At 45.2% G+C, this 20,838-nt stretch overlaps 1 protein-coding gene across 16 annotated transcripts in view; it reads left to right on the top strand.

Moving 5' to 3' along the window:
* LOC129187574 (titin-like) overlaps window positions 1-20,838 on the top strand; it is a 172,621-nt gene that overhangs the window by 26,715 nt on the left and 125,068 nt on the right. For 13 of the 16 annotated variants that reach the window (XM_054787058.1, XM_054787067.1, XM_054787066.1 and 10 more), the window contains 36 exons: window positions 878-1,162; window positions 1,269-1,382; window positions 1,469-1,657; window positions 2,350-2,805; window positions 3,321-3,806; window positions 4,063-4,113; window positions 4,411-8,076; window positions 8,466-8,744; window positions 8,890-9,459; window positions 9,559-9,840; window positions 9,917-10,195; window positions 10,440-10,721; window positions 10,801-11,079; window positions 11,177-11,464; window positions 11,565-11,843; window positions 11,922-12,203; window positions 12,397-12,675; window positions 12,806-13,084; window positions 13,179-13,457; window positions 13,535-13,822; window positions 13,897-14,175; window positions 14,248-14,529; window positions 14,653-14,928; window positions 15,546-15,824; window positions 15,907-16,185; window positions 16,265-16,552; window positions 16,641-16,919; window positions 17,090-17,371; window positions 17,829-18,107; window positions 18,178-18,459; window positions 18,543-18,821; window positions 18,909-19,196; window positions 19,275-19,553; window positions 19,626-19,907; window positions 19,997-20,275; window positions 20,521-20,799. In XM_054787058.1, coding sequence (XP_054643033.1) covers window positions 878-1,162; window positions 1,269-1,382; window positions 1,469-1,657; window positions 2,350-2,805; window positions 3,321-3,806; window positions 4,063-4,113; window positions 4,411-8,076; window positions 8,466-8,744; window positions 8,890-9,459; window positions 9,559-9,840; window positions 9,917-10,195; window positions 10,440-10,721; window positions 10,801-11,079; window positions 11,177-11,464; window positions 11,565-11,843; window positions 11,922-12,203; window positions 12,397-12,675; window positions 12,806-13,084; window positions 13,179-13,457; window positions 13,535-13,822; window positions 13,897-14,175; window positions 14,248-14,529; window positions 14,653-14,928; window positions 15,546-15,824; window positions 15,907-16,185; window positions 16,265-16,552; window positions 16,641-16,919; window positions 17,090-17,371; window positions 17,829-18,107; window positions 18,178-18,459; window positions 18,543-18,821; window positions 18,909-19,196; window positions 19,275-19,553; window positions 19,626-19,907; window positions 19,997-20,275; window positions 20,521-20,799 — 13,683 coding nt within the window. The remainder of the gene's footprint in view (window positions 1-877; window positions 1,163-1,268; window positions 1,383-1,468; window positions 1,658-2,349; window positions 2,806-3,320; window positions 3,807-4,062; window positions 4,114-4,410; window positions 8,077-8,465; window positions 8,745-8,889; window positions 9,460-9,558; window positions 9,841-9,916; window positions 10,196-10,439; window positions 10,722-10,800; window positions 11,080-11,176; window positions 11,465-11,564; window positions 11,844-11,921; window positions 12,204-12,396; window positions 12,676-12,805; window positions 13,085-13,178; window positions 13,458-13,534; window positions 13,823-13,896; window positions 14,176-14,247; window positions 14,530-14,652; window positions 14,929-15,545; window positions 15,825-15,906; window positions 16,186-16,264; window positions 16,553-16,640; window positions 16,920-17,089; window positions 17,372-17,828; window positions 18,108-18,177; window positions 18,460-18,542; window positions 18,822-18,908; window positions 19,197-19,274; window positions 19,554-19,625; window positions 19,908-19,996; window positions 20,276-20,520; window positions 20,800-20,838) is intronic. The other 3 variants (XM_054787060.1, XM_054787059.1, XM_054787061.1) reach the window with 3 other exon arrangements.

Genomic DNA, 20,838 nt, shown 5'->3' with positions numbered 1-20,838 from the left:
TGGACAACTTTGTATTTAAAGCAAGCGTGACTGTCTGATCCTGCACTATGATAAACGTGAAAAATATCTCTTAATGCAGGGGTCACCAACGTGGTGCCCGCGGGCACCAGGTAGCCCCCTACGACCACATGAGGTGCCCGCAAGCCTGCTTTTCATTCAGGTTTTCAGTTAATAATGAAGGAACAGTAGAAAGAAATGCATTCTGAAATACAAAATGTGAGTTGTGGACACCAGCATTTTGTTCATGTTCTGGTAAAACAAGCATATTCGCTTTGTTTGGGTTTAAAATAAGCTCTGAAAATAAATGTTACAAAAATGAGTAGCTCTTGGCCATTTTCATTTTGTAAAAGTAGCTCTCACAAGGAAGAACGTTGGTGACCCCTGTCTTAATGTATTAAAAAAGTGATTAATCACCAGCTTTGTGACATCCATCCATCCATTTTCTATACCGCTTCTTCCTCATTAGGGTTGCGGGGGCATGCTGGAGCCTATCCCAGCTGACTTCGGGCGACAGGCGGGGTACACCCTGGACTGGTCGCCAGCCAATGGCAGGGCACATATAGACAAACAACCATTCACACTCACATTCATACCTATGGACAATTTAGAGTCGTCAATTAACCTAACATGCATGTTTTTGGAATGTGGGAGGAAGCCGGAGTACCTGGAGAAAACCCACACACGCACGGGGAGAACACGCAAACTCCACACAGAAATGCCCAGGGGAGAATCGAACCCAGGTCTTCCCGATCTCCAAGCTGTTACTGTGTTGGCCAACGTGCTAACCACTAGACCACCGTGCGGCCTAATCACCAGCTAAATATGAAAAATAGTGATTAATCGTCAGCCTGACGTCTTTTCTATTTTCTGTCCCCAGTCCCCGAACCTCCCCAGGTGGTCCGCCCCATGCAGCCCCAGACCGTGATGTCAGGCAAATCGGTTCGCTTCTCAGTGCAAGTGAGCGGCCTCCCGCAGCCTCAAGTGACCTGGTTCAGAGACTCGCAGGCTCTATGCACCAGCTACATGTGCAAGTTCCTTCACGACGATGACGAGCACACGTTGCTGCTGCTGGAAGTCTTTCCCGAGGATGCCGCTGTCTATAGCTGTGAGGTCAAGAATGACTATGGAGAGGCAACAAGCTCCGCCCCTCTCACTGTGGAAGGTTGGTAGATGTGATGGATGATGCTCCTGACTCTGAACATAATCTGTATGTGGATTATAATCACAGAGAGCTGAATTTGTTTTCTGTTTTTTTTCCCGTCTTCTAGTTGCTGAAGAAGTTACGGCCCAAGTCTCTGCTCCAGTCCTCGTTTCTCCCATGAGAGACATCCTGGTGACATCAGGCCATTCCGCCCAGTTAGAGTGCACTGTTTCTGGGGAAGGTAATGTTGTCCGCATACGCTTTCAGTGCCCATCTCATCTCATTTATTCATATAATCTTGACTGTGAACCACCACTCCTGGTCCAGATCTGCAGATATGCTGGTTCTGGAACGACAGAGAGATCAGGCAGTCGGACATCTTTAAGATGTCTCGTATTGGCAACATCTGCCGGTTGAACATTTCCAGAGTGATCTTTGACCATGAAGGAGAATACTCATGTGTTGCCAGGAACGCGGCAGGAATGGTCACATGTGCCGCCAGTCTGAATATTGATGGTGAGTTCTTTGCATTCGTATGGGTCAGGGACATGAAGACAAAGCTGTCTCTGTTCCGCTGGTGGCTGGTCAGATCAGACGCTCATCCAATGAGTGAAACAATATTGTCTTGTCATGTGCATGCTGTTTTGGTACCTAGTTAAAGGTGCACTTTGTAGCCTGTATGAGCAGGGTAGCATGCTATTCAAAGTATTGCCTCTATTAGTCAAGCAGAAATGTTAAATCACTGACGTCCCTGACACAAGTCACCTGAGGCCAAAAGTACATGTTGGCATAGCTCATAGAGGCCAGATTAGCCTCACACAGGGGCTATGTACATCATGAAAAGGTAATATTATTTCTACAGCAGCCGCTCCTTCAGCTAATGTTGAACTAAACACACACGATTTGAAGCACCATGTCAGTTTTCTGTGTTCAGAGTTCTACTAGAAATTGCAAGATCAACACATCCTTCAAAAAATGTCAGATAAATGCACCATGATTGGAAAGACCAGTCTGACATGGTCTGTTAGGCACCTATGTTTCTTTTTTTTCCGTATTATTTGCCACCAGTCAAGTCTGCATGATTGAAAGTGCAACCAAAGGTGTTACTTACATTCATTCACTGATCCAGACTGCTCCTCAGTGCTGCACTAAAGACGTCTTCAGAATCATGTGTTGACCTAATGCTTCTACTCTTTCTTACTGCCCAGATGATAAAACCTTAGCTAGCATGGCAAGCACTGGGGCTGAGGCTAAGCTAAGTCAGACACTCGAGGCTCAGGCACTTACTGAGTTTACCGAGTGCTTCTCTGAGAGCTCCTCCACGTCTTGGCGGACAGTAGACGTTGAAATGGAGAGCGCAGAAAACAACATTCAAATAGAATTGTACCCAAGGCCCAAACTGCTGATGGAACTGCGGGATGTCCGGGTCAAAAGCGGTGAAATGGCTGAGTTCAGCTGCTCCTTTGACGGGCAGCCATTCATCGGGGTGGTATGGGATCATGATGGCCAGAAACTGGTCACGGAGCGGGTGAGGAGCTCTCAGAGTGGCGGACTCTTATCCCTGGTCATCCAGGGTGTTGGTCTGGCCGACCAGGGCATGTACCGCTGTACCGCCACCAACCAACACGGCCAGAACAGCTCCTCTGCTCGGCTCACTGTGGAAGGTGGTTTACCTTTCTTGTTTGTCAATGTCTCTCTAGCTAGTCCATCCTAGTCCTCCACTTGCTTTCTCGCAGCCTCTGTGAAGTATTCCAAATTGATCTCCATCCCACCGCTGTACCTCGCTAACCTCATTCATCCACCTTACTGACCCCTTTAGTGTTCTAGAGGCTGTTCACACCTGATATTGACAGGTTGACATTTGCTATTTAACAGGACAGCATGTCATGTCTTTACGTGTTAATAGGGTTAAAAACAGCATTCAGTCGTCTGGACTTGTTAATAGCAGGTGTGAATGTGTCGTAAAAAAGTCTGTGTTGCTATCTGGTGTGAACATGTCACCAACATGAGTATACAAGTTATTTGCAGGTGTGAAAGTGTCACTGTCATGTCTTATAATGTTATTAGCAGGAATGAATGTGTCACTAACATGTGGATATATGTTAATAGCAGTTGGTAGCAGGTGTGAGCAGCCTACTATGACCCCTAATGACTCTTCCTAACTATTATTCTCACCCAGCTAAAGAGGCAAATGTCAAATCCGAGTGCGCCATCGCGACTGATTCAGTGCATGCGGCATCACAGGCGGACATGGAGAACACACAAGATTCTCCTGAGATTCCAGACCAGGAAAAGATGGGGGAGAAGCCGGGATCGGTGCCTCCCTGCTCCCAGAGACCTTATGGCCTTGTCAGCCAACTTTATTTCCTGGACACGTTTCCCAATGCTGATCTCTGCGCCCGCCCCGACTTCCTGATCCAGCTCCCCCGAGAGCTGTTGGTCCAGAACTGCAGCCCCGGGCTGTGTTGTGTTATGAAGGGACTTCCCACTCTGTCTGCCATTTGGCTTTATGGCTGCTTGAATGTTGTGGACTCTGTATCATACTCTCTCAAACGTGATGGCCCCCTGTGCTGTATGGGTGTTAAGAAAGGGGGACCTGGACAAGGGGGCGCTTTCTCTTGCAAAACCTCAGCCGAGGATGCTGAGTGCAGCTTGGTGACCAAAGGTTGGCATCTGCATGCTTTTGTTGGCACTCTTCCACACTCTTTTCCACCTACACAGAACTTCTTCTTCAAGGTTTAGGAGAGGTCACTGGTCTTTGTGTCCAACATTTAGTGCCACTCACACCATTGGTCTCTAGCCAGTCAAAAGAGAACTGAACTGATATGGATGCACGACTTTTCACTTTTGCTTAGTCTTGCACCATATGAGAGCATTTGGCATTCCGAGGGCGTTTTTAATTTCGTATATTTGTGTTACAGTCACTGGAGACCAGAGGACACCTGGGTTCCACGTCCAGGAGGAAGTGTCAGGTAAAACTGTCCCATGTGAAGTACTTTTTGAATGCATAAGACCATGAATGTGAAGTTTTATACACAATTATACTAAAAATCAGATATTTAATATATAGATAAATAGTATTTAGTCTGCTAAAGGAGTATACTTGGAATAAAACAATTTACAGCTAAACAATTCATTTCTTGCTCATTTGCATACAAATAGACAAACATTAAACTTTTGTGAAACACAGTTTTTATTTACGGTTTATTCTATCTTGTGTTCAGTTGCTTCTTTGTTGTCTGTGGTTTAATTGTCATTATTCCACGCAGCTTTCTCTAGCTCGACCATCACAGTGGAAGAGGAAACCCAGCAATCCTACTACTCTGATGTTAAATTACCACACCAAACACAAACATCTGAACTCCAGCCAGAGTCCAGATTGTACTCCAGCACTTTGGAGAAGACAAAACAAAAGCCAGTTTTCCTCAACAAACTTTCTCCATCAGTTGTCACTGTGGGAGAAAATGCTTTTCTTACCGTCACAGTATCTGGTTTTCCTGAACCCGCTGTTCAGTGGGCCCACAATGGGCAGACCATAAGCACGTCGTCAATCTACACCTTTGTTCGTAAGCAAAACGAGTACAGCCTGATCATTAACAGAGTTGCAGCGGAATTAGAAGGAGAGTACTCTTGCACTGTCAGCAATCGATTTGGAGAGGAAACGTGCACTTCTTATCTGCACATTCAGGTAAAGGAACCACAGAAGGCAGAGAGCCTTGAGAGGATTTTTGTGCCAATGGGCAACCCTCCAGTATTTTCTAAAACTATCGAGTCTGTTCAGCTGCGTGAGGGAGGTCATGCGTACTTCCAGTACATTGTGATTGGGGATCCGAGGCCCGAGGTGCAGTGGCTAAAAGGCAGCCTTCAGATTCAGCCTAGCAGCTTATGCATCATTGTGAACAGCCCAGATGGCTCAGGCTTCCTCACACTTAAGAGCGTCAAACAGGAGGACGTAGCCGTCTACACCTGTAAGGCTTCCAACCAGTTTGGAGAAGCCACTTGCACCGCTGAGCTGTTGGTGTTTACTGAGAATGTTGAAGAGGAATTGCTTAGGAAAACAAATGCTTTGACCCTGTCCATAACGGAAGAAAGTACAGAATCCAGTTTCAACCAGAAAAGTAGTCGGTCTGATCAGATGATTTACACCATTAGTACTGAAAACCGGAAGGTTATTCCGAGCGAGGAAGTGGGAACCCTTGGAGAACCAGACATCTCTGTGGCCACCCGCCATTGTGAGCAGGTCACCCACAAGGCAGCAGTACTACAGTCTCACGAGATTCAAGAGAGCCTTTGTATGGTCCCCAGACAGCCACCTCATGCTTCAACTGTTCCTGTGAAAACACTCCACACGGCAGCATTCTTATCGTCAGTTCAGGAGAGACAAAAGATCACCGAGCAGCATTCTGAACGCATTCTCAGCCCTCAGATGGTTGAACTTGACTTTGCCAGAGAGCACAGCTTGAATCTCCAGTCAGCCACAACTGATGAACCCCTCTCACTTAGCACAGTGAGAGCCCAGACTATGGCAGACCACATAAAAGAGCATGTTGAGACTCTGGCTGAGCCCAGGCAGCTTGTTAGCAGCCATACAGTCGAGCCTTCTCTATTGGCCATTGATGGAACATTATCTGTGACTCACAGACCAGAGGAAGAGAAAGGTTTTAATGTCACCGAGGGGCTTAAAATTGTATACAGTGCTCAGTCAACAAAGCAGCTGCCAGTAACTGAAAGACATTGTTTGCCTCTGCCAGTTGTAGACGCAGAGACCAAACCATTGATAGAGAAAGAGCCACATAAGGCATTGGTTGCACCAATGAATGAGTCAATGCTGTCTTTGAGCAAAGAACATTCATTTAAAAATAATGTACCAGCACAGGAGACAGTCAGTCCAAGCAATGGCCGGGTCTACAGGTCAGCTGTTACCACTGAAGATAAATATTTACTCCATAGTGATCAGTTAGGACATATATCAGGAATAGTGTCTTCTCAGAGTCTGCAGCCTCTGCAACAGGGAGAAGTACTCTTGAACCTTCAGCTTATCAACAATCAGGACATTTTGCAGTCAGAAAGTAGATTCAGCAGTGGAAAGCCTTCAACAGAGCAGGCATGTGTGAGGATGAGTCCCATTTTGCTCCACACTGTAACTCAGGAAGAGCAGAGGCCTGTTGTGTGTGACCTCATTTCAGAGGTCTCAACCAAGGTTGACGCTGAGTCTCTGAAGCCCAATATAGAGCTTCCACCAACACAGTACCTACAATCAATCGATTCTTTGTCAATTCTACCTAAAGAAGGTACACTTACCATTAGCAAACCGACCCAGCAGATGGCGTCACAAAAACGGGAAAAGGCTCGAAGGTATGCGGCACTCTCGCAGGAAAGTCAGGAGCTTACAGCTGACTTCCACAAAGATTTGGAGGTGTCTTTTTCAGGGATTGAGTCCCAATCTGGTACTGAGTCAAGGATTTCAAGCATCCTGGCAGTCACATCCCAGTCTGTACAGCTGCCAAAAGAGATGCCTTTCCCAGCAGATTTGAAGCAGAAAAGAGCATTGGTCCAAAAAGAGGGTTGCTGGAATATTGTACATTCTGTAAATGTTACAGACATTCACGCTCTGGAGGAGGGTCATATCACTTACTTTAAAATTGAAAAAAAAATCCACAATAAGATAAAATCGGAGCCCAAGATTCCTAGAAAATCGGTTTGCATAGAAGAGAAGGCAGCTGCAACTGAAAGCTGTGCTGTCTTAAAATGTGCTGACCAGGAGTTTGCAGTCCCAATCCAGGAAGGCCAATCGGTGCGACACTCATTGTTGCTCCAGGAAAAACAGATTCTTACTAGAGAGGAGTCAAGTGAGATTCAAACATGTAAGGGCTTAACCGCAAGCCTCTCAACCCAACCTAAAAAAGTTCTGTTTGTCTCTGACAGTCAAGAATCCCAAACTCTACCTAAAGAACTTAACTTTATTATTCAGATGCCCAAAGAGTCGCATTTGACTATTCAGCATCAGCTCAGAGATGCGCTTCAGTCTGCTGTATCCAGTCAGCATCCAGTGTTGCTTGCTGATGTTGTTAGCCACTTTAAGTCACTAGACATTCAAGAGATAAAAGTGAAAAAGGAGCCCAAAGGCATAGTGCATACATACATGATTACACCCCCTGGTACTCTCATTGAGCTCACACTGCTTTTTGAGGGTGAATACCCCCACAGAGCTGACCTGAGGTCAGAACTCGAGCTCGCTCTTCATGCGCTGGTTTTGCAGGAGCAGCAAAGTCTGGTGTCGGAGCAACCGGGTTTCATGCAGATCAACAAGCCTCAGAAGGCGCTGATCTGCTCCCAACTTTCCAAAGAGCATTTCTCATCAGTGGTTGACACAGTAGTGGTGGCAGAGAGTGCTAGTGGGGTTCCTCCAGTTGTTCCTCAATCTGCTGCCCTAAACACAGAAACACTATTTCAGAAGGCAACAGTTAAGAGTCTGAGGGAAGCCCACAAATCAAACCAGGAGACTGATTGTGTCTCTGTCCATCGGACTACCGACATTCCAGTCAGTCAGACTTCTCATTCACAGAATGTAGACTTGTTTGTCAACCGAGAGGCCGAGGAAGAATTTATTTCAGAGGCCATCATCAGAGCACAGTCCTCAGATAGCTTGACTGGTTTTCCACTTGTCATTGCGTCTTTGGACGAAGTTTGTGCTGAGGAAAACAACAAGGTTGTCATTGCTTCCACCATCAAGTATGCCACGATTATTAATTGGTTTGTCAATGGACACTTGGTCAAATCTGGCAAAGAGTTCGAATGTTCTAGAGATCAGGACACATACACACTGACCATCAACAGAGTTGGGAAGGAGAAACATGAAGGTGAATATGCCTGTGTAGCGGAGAATCAAGCTGGGAAGACCACAACACGGACAAGACTCAAAGTTGTCTCACGAGGTTTGATGATGGCCAATTTTTTGAAATCATCATCAACTAACCTCAAACATTTTGCTGCTTGCAAACCTCAAGCAGAACCTGTGAAGGTTTTTTGCTTTTCATATGCTGAACTAAAGCTGTTTGAGGTTTTCAACAGATGTCCTCACTTTCCTCTCATTCATGTCATTCACCTCTCCAACAAGTCACCCTTCACCACTCCTGGTCCGTTCTTCTACTGCATGTGTTCTCTATACCATCATCTATATCATCTATAGATCCATTTTCTTCCTCGTGTGTAATACCTCAGGTTTACCACATTCCCCACCAACTCATCCACATTCCTCTTGCCTGAAGAATTGTTGAATTACATATTGTTGAATTTGTGTCTTTCTTTCCTTCTCTCCAAACAGTGAAGCCTGTGTTTAAGCACACAATAGTCCCTCTGGAGATCAACGCTGGCAACACAGCCAGGTTTGAGTGCGAAACTGAGGATGCTCCTGAGGTCAACTTCAAGTGGTTCAAAGATGGACAGCGCATCAAAGAAGGTGATAGGTTCAGGATTATCAGCCGTGTTACCACTTCCTTTCTGGAGCTCCTGAGTGCCACCAGGGATGATGCCGGTGAATACAACTGCAAGGCGTCCAACAAGCACGGCAGTGACGAATGCTCCGCCACACTCAGCGTGACAGGTATGCAACCAGTAGCCATCATTGGTGTGGACTGAATATTCTCTTTTGTCCTCTGCTGTCAGACAGACAGATAATTGCTTGATTTTTATCTGCTCAGTTAGTATAAAAGTTGTGTTCATATATTTCTGTTTTTTTATTTTTTTAGACAAACAATTCCCTCCCACCTTTATAACTACACCCAGCTCTTGCACTGTTTATGTTGGGAAGAGCATAATGACTGAGTGTTTAATATCAGGATCAGCTCCTCTGAATGTCATGTGGTTTAAGGACCAGCAGGCCATACTCCACATGCCCAGACACTACAGAACCTTCAGTGACAAGAATAAGATTGGGCTTGAGATCCCCACAATTCAGCCAGGTGACCAGGGCCTTTACCTGTGCCAGGTGTCTAATAATGTTGGCACGACTGAGTGCAGCTTTAAGCTGCAGGTTGTTGATAAGCCCAGCTTTGTGAAGCTCCTGAGCCAAGTGGCTGCTGTGGTTGGCACTCCTCTGCACCTGGAGTGCCAGGTGGATGAAGATACAGGCGTAAGTGTGAACTGGACCAGAGATGGTAGAAAGGTCCACCAGTCCCCTGACTGCAAACTGTCATTTGAGGACAAAATACTTGCTCTTGACATCCCAAAGACCATGCTGAAAGATTGTGGCTCTTATGTGTGCACGGTGACAAATGAAGCTGGGAGTGCAACTTGCACCACCTTAGTGAAGGTTCAAGGTAGGACATAGTTTACTGACAATAAGCATCACTTCTGTATGCTGTGTACTTTTCTCTTTCTACACTCCTGGTTTGGTTTTGTCATTGGCTCATCCTCAGAGCCGCCAGCCTTTGAAAAGAGACTGGAAATAGCCGCACTTTGGAGGAAAGGTGTCACTGCCCGCCTGCAGTGCACCATCAAAGGATCTTCTGAACTTCACACCACATGGTTTTTTAATAACAGCGAGCTGCTTCCTAGCAGCAGGTACGACATCAGTTTGAAGGACAACGTGGCCTCTCTTGAGATTCAGGACGTCACGTTGAATGACAGTGGCAGCTACACCTGTGAAGTTCTCAATGAGTGTGGCTGCGAAAGCTGCAGCACAAAAGTAAAAGTTAAAGGTTTGTACAGTTCGACAGTTTGGTATAGCATACTTAATAAGAAAACCTCTTCTGAAGAAACTCTGATCTACTTTAGAGCCACCATCTTTCAGAAGGGCACTACCATCTGTAGAGGTGGTAAGAGGTGCAGTTGCCGTACTGGACTGTGACATTGAGGGATCGGCACCGTTTGAGGTGTCCTGGAAAAAGAATAAGAAACATGTGAGCACAGATAAGAAGTACAGAATTATGTCACAGGGTTCCTTGACCTGTCTGGAGATTCTCTCTTTTGAGAGTGCCGACGCCGGAGAATATGAATGTGTTGTATCCAATGAAGTTGGCTCTGTTACTTCAAAGTCTGTGGCTAAATTAAAAGGTTAGTGCTGCATAAATGACATTTGGGGCTCCAAATTGACAACATTTATCTTCACATCATCTAAATGTATTTTTGTTGTTTCTCTGCTTTTGATCCAGTTCAGAATTGTCCAGGTTTTTAAGAACGCTTAAAATGTGTTGAGATGTTGAGATGTCTTGCCTCACACAATATTGACATAATGCGTTAAATTTGACGTCTGGACAATGTTGTGATGACTGTATCTGGGTTGGGTCTACCATTACAGAGTCTCCGATGTTCACAAAGAGGATTGAGAGTGCTGCAGCAGTCCTGGGCAGCAGCGTTAAAATGCAGGGAATGATAAAAGGCTCATCTCCCATCACTGTCAAATGGATGAAAGACTCTGAGTTGCTCAGAGATGAAGATCCAAATGTGAATTTTTTGTTTGAGAACAACATTGCCAGTATTTCATTCTCTTCCGTTCAAATAAAGCATGGTGGCAAGTATACTTGCCTGGTGGAGAACGAGGCAGGCCTGCAAAAATGTGAAGCCAACCTAACTGTTCAAGGTTAAAACGTGATTGTGTTGATCAGAAGCATTTCACTTGTTAGGTGATCCCACAATCTAAAACAAGTGTTGTGTTTTAGAACCTGCGAGGATCTTAGAGAAAACCGAGTCCATCAGTGTGACTGCAGGGGATACAGCCACACTGGAGAATACCATCTCTGGAAGCCCAGAACTGAAAGTCAAGTGGTTTCGGGATGGCAAGGAGATGATCAGTGGACGTAAATATCGGATGAGTGTGAAGGAAAACACTGCCGTCCTAAAGATTCTGACAGCAGAAAAGGGCGACACCTCAGAGTACAAGATGGAGGTGTCCAATAAAGTTGGAAATGACCAATGCACGTGCTCAGTGACCGTTATCGGTTGGTTTCACCCATAAATATGTCTTATAAGCATAAGCATGTGCACGTGGAAGCAGTGATGATACTTATATGTGTGGCAAATGTATTCATGTTACAGACCGGACAGTTCCCCCCTCCTTCACCAAACCTCTAAAGAAAGTGAATGCAAACACAGGCAGTACCGTTACCCTAGAGTGCAGACTTGCTGGTTCACAGCCAATGGGGGTTTCTTGGTACAAAGACAATAGAGAACTCCACAATGATGATAATTATAAGATTGATTGGAGTGACAACAAAGCCTCTGTGATGATCAGCAATGTTCGGCTAACACATTCTGGGGTTTATACTTGCCGGGCCTCAAATGATGCTGGTGAGCGAGAGACCAGTGGTACTTTGTCCATCAAAGGTTAGACTTGTTTTCTTTGCTTTCCCCGAAACTGGCTGACTTGTCATTGGTGGTTGATTCATCGCATGTGCTGTTTTTTGTTTTTTTTGTATAACACCAGAACCTCCAGCATTCACAGAGGAACCGGAGGCTCAAGACTCCTTACCAGGATCCAACATTGTCTTCAAAGCAGCCTTCACGGGATCAACACCTCTGGTTGTTAAATGGTTCAGAGAGGAGAAAGAAATGTTCACCGGGGGGAGATGTTTCATTAAGAGAGGAAATTCTTCAAGCTCCTTGGAGCTTCACTCAGTCAATCCCAGTGATTCCGCTCACTACACGTGCCAAGTATGCAACAATGCCGGGAAAGTGGATTGCACTGCAGTCCTCTTTGTTAAAGGTGCTTCTTCTTTCTATCTTGTGCAAAAGTCTCAAATATGTTTTTCCTTCTTTACTTACCATCTTGTCCTCACTACAGAACCTCCAACATTTGCAATTAAGCTTGAGCCTTCACGGCTGCTGAAAACTATGCAGCCTCTCAAGTTATCCTGCAAAGTGCATGGCACGCCTGTTATCACAGTCACATGGCTTAAGGATGGCAAGGACATATGTTGTGACGACAGATGCAAAGCATCCTTCGATGGCTCCATAGCAGACTTGCAGGTGGACAGGTGCTCTGTAGATGATAGCGGTGAATATGTCTGTGTAGCATCCAGTGAGGCTGGCAAAGACGAGTGCAGCAGCTCAGTTAAAGTCAAAGGTTTGTGCTCTTGGTTTGAGTTCACCAAGTCTCTGTCTGGTCCACATTGTTCCTCCTGCAAATTCAATTTCTCAGTATCCTGCCTTCATTGAACATTGAGAATAATGACTGACAAGGACCATGTGGACTAGATGGACAGTGTCCTCAAATATGATTGTGAATTTACAATGGAATATCATTTTGTTGTGTCTAGACCTCCCCTCGTTTGTGAGACCTTTTGAATCGGTCGAGCTTGTAAAAGGATCTGACATAGTCATGGAAGGAACCATTTCAGGCTCTCCTCCATTTGAAATGTCTTTCTTCCACAATGATAAGTTGATTAGGAACACTAAAAGACATAAGATCAGAATTGAGAATGAGACTGTCTCACTTCAAATCTCAAACTGTGAGGACGGAGAGTCTGGCACGTACCAGTGCACTGTGGCTAACGATGTTGGAGAGACGTCCTGCTCCTTCAACATTTCCCTGACAGGTCAGTGACTGTCAATGCTTCAGCATTTCGGAATTAGACTGCAAGCTCTGCTACAAGTATAAACATGGTGGCAATAATCTGGTTGAAATGTTGGGAGACATTTGTCTCACATTTGGCGTTTTCTCACCAGAACCGCCATCATTTGTTCAGAAACTCAAAGACATTTTGTGCGTGGTACACTCAGACGTGTCTATGAGATGCACCGTCTCTGGATCGTTTCCCATGGCACTGTCCTGGTTCAAGGATGATCAGGAGCTCACAGAAAACGAGCATGTCAGGATGTTTTTTGAAGCCAAATGTGCAGTGCTGACTCTGGAAAACACACAAGTATTTCATGGTGGGAAGTACACGTGTCAGGCTCAGAATGCAGCCGGTCATAAAAGATGCACCGCCATCCTCACAGTGTCAGGTTTGTCTTTGTGTCCTCTACACGCCTGATGCTTGGTCTTTTGTTGTGTTTTAACTTGTGTTGGCAGCTAATTTAGTCTCTCCTGGTATCGCAGAGCCGCCAAGTATTCTAGAACATTCAAAGTCCATCAGTGTGACACAGGGTGATCCGGCTACGCTTGAATGCCGATTCTCAGGCACAAAGCCACTCAAGTCAAGATGGATGAAGGCCGGGAAAGAACTGAAGTCCAGTCTGAGATACAAAGTGCTCAGTGCAGACTTGGCATCTGTGCTCACAATCTTAAAAACAGAGCAAAGCGATGGCGGCGACTACACATGCCAAGTTGAAAACAATGCTGGCACAACTTTTTGTGAGGCTGCGGTCACAGTTTTAGGTCAGGTCAACCGTACAGTCCTTTGTTTTTCTTTTACTCTGACAGGGAGTTTAACACGCTTTCATACTCTGCAACAGATGAGATTATTAAACCAACTTTTACAAGGAAACTGAAGGAGACAGAGGCCATCAAAGGATCACCTGCTCATCTGGAAGCTCTTGTATCAGGTTCACTGCCGATGACCATCCAGTGGTTGAAAGACAACAACAACATCCAGACGGATGAGAAATACAAGTGCTCCTTCTCTGAAAATGTTGCATTGCTGGAAGTCAGTCTTCTCGATACTCAAGACAGTGGCTGCTACACCTGCGTGGCCCAAAACAAAGCAGGATCGTCTAAATGTTCGGCCGTCTTGCATGTCCAAGGTTAGAACATCTCCTCTTGCATTTTATTGCATAGTTCTAGTGATTTATAACATATGGGCTTTGTCTTTCAACAGAACCGCCGACTATTACTGAAAGGCCCGAATCAATGAATGTTTTACCAGGGTCAAAAGTGAAGTTTTTTGTTAACGTGTCTGGCACACTGCCGCTGACCATGAGATGGTATAAAAACATGACAGAGATCCACTCAAGTGCCGACTGTTCTGTAATCACACACAACGGCTCAAGTTCTCTGCAGTTCTTTTCTGTGACAACTTCTGATTCTGGAATTTACATCTGCAAAATACATAACAACATTGGCGCCACCTTCTGCAAAGCCACACTCTTTGTTCAAGGTCATTATTGGGCCACATCACTTTACTTCTCTTGTCCAGGCACATTTCGTAAGTCATCTGTGTTCTTTACAGAACCCCCTGTTTTTGTGGAGAAACCAGACAGCTTTTCGGTGGTAAAAGCAGGGGCTAAACTTGTCTTGGAGTGCAAGGTTTCTGGAACTCCAGAGATCTCTGTGCGATGGTTCAGAGGCGGAGTGCCCATTGAACCAAGTACAAAACACAAGATGTCCTTCCTCAACTCTGTGGCAACGTTAGAGATTCAGCAGGCCGCTGAAAGTGACATTGGGAAATACATCTGTGAAGCGCACAATGATGCAGGCACAGAGAGTTGCAGTGTCCAAGTGGAAGTGAAAGGTTGGTTTGGACAACCTCTCCCCTTCCTTCCAACTTAAAATTTGTCCAGAAAAATCTGATCAACAACACATGTTCTTCGACATAACTGCGACAATTTTAATCTTTCTTTGTATGTTATTTCAGAACCCCCTGCATTTGTTGATAAGCTGCCATCTCTTGAAGTCATTAAAGGTTGCACTGCAATGTTTGCCTGCAAAGTGACAGGAAGTGCTCCCTTTAGACTCACATGGCTCAAAGATAAAAAGCCGATCGAATCCAGCCACAAGTATTTAATTGTTGACGATGAGAACATGGCCTTGAAAGTCTTTGACTGTCAAGTACGAGATGTTGGTTCTTATGAGTGTGTGGTTGCTAATGAGGTGGGAAGCTGTTCTTGCATCGCATCTCTTTCCATGAAAGGTTAGTTTGTTGGATTGTTGATTATTTGTAGGGGTGTCCCGATCCGGTATTGATATTGGATATCGGGCCGTTTGGATTATAACGGCCGGCCTGCATCTAAAATCTCGTGCCCAGCATGATTATCCAGCAGTATCCCTCGTGATCACAACAACAGCGTGTGCTAACATATTTAGCATGGAGTAGGAGTGAAGTTGGCTGTGTGTATTTTTTGATAAAGTCCCAAAAAGATCTTACAGCTGAGTTTAAAACTTGTCATGCACAAGTTTCCCCTGATGGCACAGAACCGGGGAAGTTTAATACGACCAAACTCATCGCACATTTGAAGCAGTGTTATTTTATGCCTACCTGCCACTACATTGTGGATAAACCTATAGCCCACATGCTTAAAGAAGCAAATGAGTCTTATACCTCATACCTACTGTTGTGGATTATTGTTCTCTGAGTAATATCATTTGATCAAGCCTTTTCTAACAGTCCACACTACAAAATGATATTCAAGGCTGCAATATTGGTATCGGATCAGAAGTGAAAAAGTAGCATCGGGACACCCTTATTATTTTTCACCCTGAGGGCAGAAATGTGTTTAGTTTTACAAACATGACATTTCTCTTTATTAGTTCCACCAAGATTTGTTGAAAGGATTCAAAATATCTCAACAATTTTGGGAGATGCTGCCATCTTTTGTTGCACCGTTGAAGGTTCTCCACCTCTTTGCATAAATTGGCAAAAAGACGACAAATGGATCCCAGAAGATCCCAAAGTCAAGAGAACATTTGAAAACTTGGTTGCCACTCTCCAGATTCCTTTTTGTGAGACAAGTCACGGTGGGAAATACACCTGCCAAGTTGTAAACGAGGCTGGACAGGAAACCTGCTTTGCAGCCCTCATTGTGGAAGGTATCTTTACTTCATGCACCATACTTGCCATCTTGACCTAACAGGAAAAAAAGACCAGTGACCTTTTTGCTTGGTGTTGTAGAGCCTCCTTCCATCCAAGACAAGCCAGGAACAGTCAAAGTCACTTGTGGAGATCCAGTTAAACTTGAGTGCAGAGTAGTTGGAAGTCCAGAAATCATTGTAAGTTGGAGCAAAGATGGCAAAGAACTCCACTCCAGTAGGAAATATCATTTGTTCCACGAAAAGGACCTCAGCAGTTTAAATATTCAGTCTTGCGAGCTGCAAGATGGTGGAGATTATCTTGTGGAGGCCACAAATTCTGTCGGAAAGTGTCGCTGTAAAGTCACACTGCTCGTTTTAGGTTTGTCACACAGATATTGCTCTCAACTCTCTGTGCTCTTTGTTTTTTCTGCTCTAATCATCTTTCAAATGTTACACAGAGGAAGAAATCACACCCGCTTTCACAAAGAAGTTAACAAACATTCAAGCAGTTCTGGGTTCAGTGGTCACGATGGAGTGCAAAGTGGTCGGTTCTCTTCCAATATCTGTTGGCTGGAGCAAAGGGAAAGAACACATCAGTGAGGTCTCCAAGTATAAAATGTGGCAGGATGACAACACAGTCAGGCTGCAGTTTAGGCTCAGTGACAGCTTGGACACAGGAGAGTACTCATGTCACGTTAGCAACAAGGCGGGCCACTGCACGTGCAGCGCTGTTGTCACTGCTAAAGGTTTGCATAAGCATGTCCAAATTTGCTCTTTTCAAGGCAAGTTGAAAACCTATTCTTATTTTAAACATTTTTTCTGTGTGGGTTTTAGTGCCACCGCGGTTCACAGTGGAACTTGAGTCCCAGGCTGTTGTTCCAAAGACCACAGTGGTTTTCCGAAGCGTCTTTGAAGGAACGCCACCTTTCACAGTGAAATGGGTCAAAGACGATGTGGAACTGGTGGCTGGTCCATCATGTCGGATCAGACAGGATGAATACTCTTCTTCCCTGCAACTGGACTCCGTTGGGAACCTACAGAGTGGAAATTATTCTTGCCAAGTTAGCAATGAAGCGGGTGCAATAAGAAGTGCAGTTCCATTGTTGGTGAAAGGTTGGACTTTTTTTCATCACAATGTCCACCACTTAATCACAGCAAGCATTTGTGCTTTCAGATCTACTCTTTCTTCACCCTCCTCTTCCTCACCAGACTACTGCACCATCACAACGTTGCATGCGGAAACTCAACTGACTGTCTCTTGCTTTTTTTTTTTAACTTTGCAGAACCACCACAGTTTGCCCAGAAACTTCTTCCCAAAACCTTTGTGAAGCTGTGTGACGCACTCCATTTGGAATGTAAACTGTCCACTGCACAGCCAGTCAATGTGTGCTGGTTCAAAAACGACGAACAGATCACAGACGGAGACAACTTTAAAACCACGTTTGTGGACTCGACAGCGCGTCTCCAGCTATGCTCTGCGAGGCTAGATGACAACGGTGTATACACATGTGAGGCTCAAAATGATGCTGGCAGTGTGAGCTGCAGCACCGTGCTCACTGTACAAGGTCAGCTATCCAATTACTTATTTATGTTGCTGTAAATTTGTGTCGCATGAACAGGAGGAATGCAGAATTTCAGCATTTTTGTTTTTTGCTCCAAGACTGAATCTTTGTTGGACTCACAATCGTCTGATTCTTCCTCAAGCAATGATGGAGACAGAATTGACTAGTAGTAAAAAAAAATAAATAAATAAAAAAACTCAACCATGACTGCATGGCGATATAGCATCGAGAAGTTTCCAATACCAATAAGTCGTATCATGGAATCCCGCATGAATCAGGAATCCCACAGCATGAGTCCTATTTTGAGGAGTGGAATGGTCGGCCCTCTTTCTGACAGAATAAGCCGCAGTTTTCCTTCCTGTTGTCATGTGAAATGTTCCCATTCTCATAGTGTGCTCTGAGCCGTCTTTGAATAGGAACACAGATTTGCTTGTTGATTCATTCCAATGGTTTTTTTCAGAGGCACCCTCCTTTACCAAAGTTCCTTCCCCAGTGGAGGCCATTAAAGGGAAAGACGCAAGTCTGCACTGTGAGATGTACGGCACGCCACATTTGCAGGTCTGCTGGTACAAAGACAAAAGGCCGCTGAAAGAGAGCAGGAAGTACAAGATGATCAGTGAGGGCAGCTCTGCCACACTTCACATCATGAGACTGGAGCAAGCTGACATTGGTCTCTATGAGTGCAGGGTTTCAAACAGTGTGGGAAGTGAATCCTGCCGTACTACCATTAGCTTAAAAGGTTGGTTCACAATAACTGTCCATTTCATTCAAGCCCGCTGCTCATCTTCTAACTGTCCGTCACAATTTAGAACCCCCAGCATTCACCAACAAGCTGGTCAACCAGTCTGTGAAAACAGGCGAGCAGCTGACTCTGACGGCGGCAGTCAAAGGCTCAGAGCCCATGACTGTGTCTTGGATTCAGGACGAAGATCACATTCTGAGAGATGGCGACAACAGGAAGATTACCTTTGAGCACAGTGTGGTCACACTTGTGGTTCCCAAAGTAGATTCCACCACAGCGGGCAAGTACACCTGCCAGCTAAGGAATGACTCTGGAGTTGTGGAGTGCATTTCCCATGTGACAGTTTTAGGTTAGTTGAATTCTAAACTATGACATCACAACCAGCAATTGTCTACATTTGTGTTGCTCAGCACGTCCCTCTCCAACCCCTAGAACCAGCTGCCATTGTGGAAAGCCCAGAGTCTTTGAACATGCAGGCAGGAGAAAATGCAGCTCTTGAGATCACTGTGTCAGGGTCACCTGAGTTGAAAATCAAGTGGTTTAAGGACAACAAAGAACTTTTTTCTGGTGCCAAATACCAGATGTCCTTCTCAAAGAAGGTTGCACACCTGAAATTCCGGTCTGCTGATAAAGCTGATGCTGGAGAGTACAAGCTTGAGGTTGCAAACCACGTTGGTTCAGCCTCATGCAAAATTAAACTCTCTGTCTCAGGTTGGTGGTCGCTCAAGCAGTCTTATGAATCTGTCTGAGCAAATCAGAGAAAAACTTTTCTAACCCATCTTGTTTTTTTGGTAATAGAAAAGATGATTCCTCCTAGCTTCATTAGAAAGCTGAGAGATACCCACCTTGTTGTGGGAAAACCCGGTGAGATGGAGTGTAAAGTCACTGGTTCAGCTCCTTTAACAACGTCCTGGTTCCACAATGGCCAGGAAATCACAAGTGGGTTCGACTACGATATTAGCAGCTCTAATAACAACTGTAAACTGAGAGTTCCAACGATCAAGGTGTCGGATTCCGGAAAATATACTTGCAAAGCTGTGAATGCTGTGGGAACCAGTGAGACCAGTGCTTCCATGCACGTGACAGGTCAGTTGGTCCTTGGCGCCGCTTCAGAATGCATATGAAAAGATTATCTTACAAACCATCTATGTGATTTGAACCTAGAACCCCCATCTTTTGTGGAAATGCCTGAAACTCAAGAGACACTGCTTGGAAAGAGTGTCTCTTTCTCTGCTAAGGTGAAAGGCAGCTCCCCGCTCAAAGTCAAATGGTTCCGGGGCACAAAGGAAATGCAGCACGGGAGAGGGTGTGAGATCTTCCTCAAGGAAGATATTGCTAGATTGATTCTTCACAGAGTGGAACTGTCCCATGCGGGAGAGTACACCTGTCAGGTCATTAACGATGCAGGGAAGGAAAGTTGCACAGTTTACCTCTGTGTGAAAGGTAGGACATGTTTGCTGTTTGCTGAGCTACCTTTTAGACGCACATGACTCATGATGGAATTGCTTCTTGCAGAGCCAGTTCACTTTGTGAAAAAGCTGAAGGATGTTTTAACAGAGAAGGGTAAGCCTCTGAGGCTTGAGGTCACATTTGCTGGAACCCCCAGAGTGAATGTGACATGGAAGAAGGATGGCATCTTCATCTGGGCCTCATATCAGTACAACGTCATCACTACGTCCACCTCTTGCATTCTTGAGGTTCTTAACTCTGACAAGGTGGAAGCAGCAGGACGATACTCTTGCGAAATCGACAACGGAGTCGGAAGTGACAGATGCGATGCACAAGTGTCCATTCTAGGTATAAATATGCATGTGATAGAATGTATTAGCGTCTCTCGGTATTTTGTTTGCTCTTGTCACACTAAACCATTCTTATTGTCACCTTAGAGCAACCATATTTTATTGAAAAGATGGAACCGGTTGAGGTTGCTCTGGGTGATCCTGTCACCCTGCGGTGCCAGATTGCCGGAACTCCTGATATCTCTGTAGCTTGGTTCAAAGCGGACGGGAAGCTGCGCCGGTCCGACAAGTGTTTGATGGACTTCGCCAATGGTTTTGCCACTTTGAAACTGCTTGAAACCACCAAGTTTGATCACAGCGAGTTCATCTGCAAGGCTGAGAACCGGGTGGGCTCAGCCTCCACCAGCTGTAATGTGAGAGTGAAAGGTGATGCTTCAGACTTTCCTTCTCTGTGTTGTTTCATTTGGTATAAGAAAGCTCATTGACCTCCGAGGTATCATGTCCGTGGATCATTCTGAGCTTTGGACTCGAGCTGGTGAAATGTAAAGCTCTCTTAAATGCTTTTTTTAAGCTATGCTAATAACATTAGCGCTGACATAGAAGTAGCTGTAGAAGTTGTAGAAGTGCATGAACACATAACACTTGTCTAACATCCGCATTGCTTCTCTCAGAACCTGTGCGCTTCATCAGAAAGTTGGAAGACACAACATTTACAGTTGGTCAACCACTCAAGCTAGCCTGCAAGTACGTTGGAAGCCAGAGGGTCTTTGTCACGTGGAAAAAGGATAGCAAACTCATTTGGGCATCCTATCAGTACAACGTAAAAACTACTGACTCAACCTGCATCCTGGAGGTCCTCAACAGCGACAGGCCAGAAGCAGCTGGACTGTACTCTTGCGAAATTTCTAATGGAGCTGGAAGTGATGTCTGCCAAGCTTGTGTCAGTTTAGGTAAAGGAACTCCTTCACCTTGTTCGATCAACCAACTGC

This window comes from Dunckerocampus dactyliophorus, chromosome 9 (assembly GCF_027744805.1).
Source record: "Dunckerocampus dactyliophorus isolate RoL2022-P2 chromosome 9, RoL_Ddac_1.1, whole genome shotgun sequence".
In the NCBI taxonomy this organism is placed as follows: domain Eukaryota; kingdom Metazoa; phylum Chordata; class Actinopteri; order Syngnathiformes; family Syngnathidae; genus Dunckerocampus; species Dunckerocampus dactyliophorus.
The sequence above is the reverse complement of the archived record's forward strand: the minus strand, read 5'-3'. Positions and strand labels throughout refer to the sequence as shown.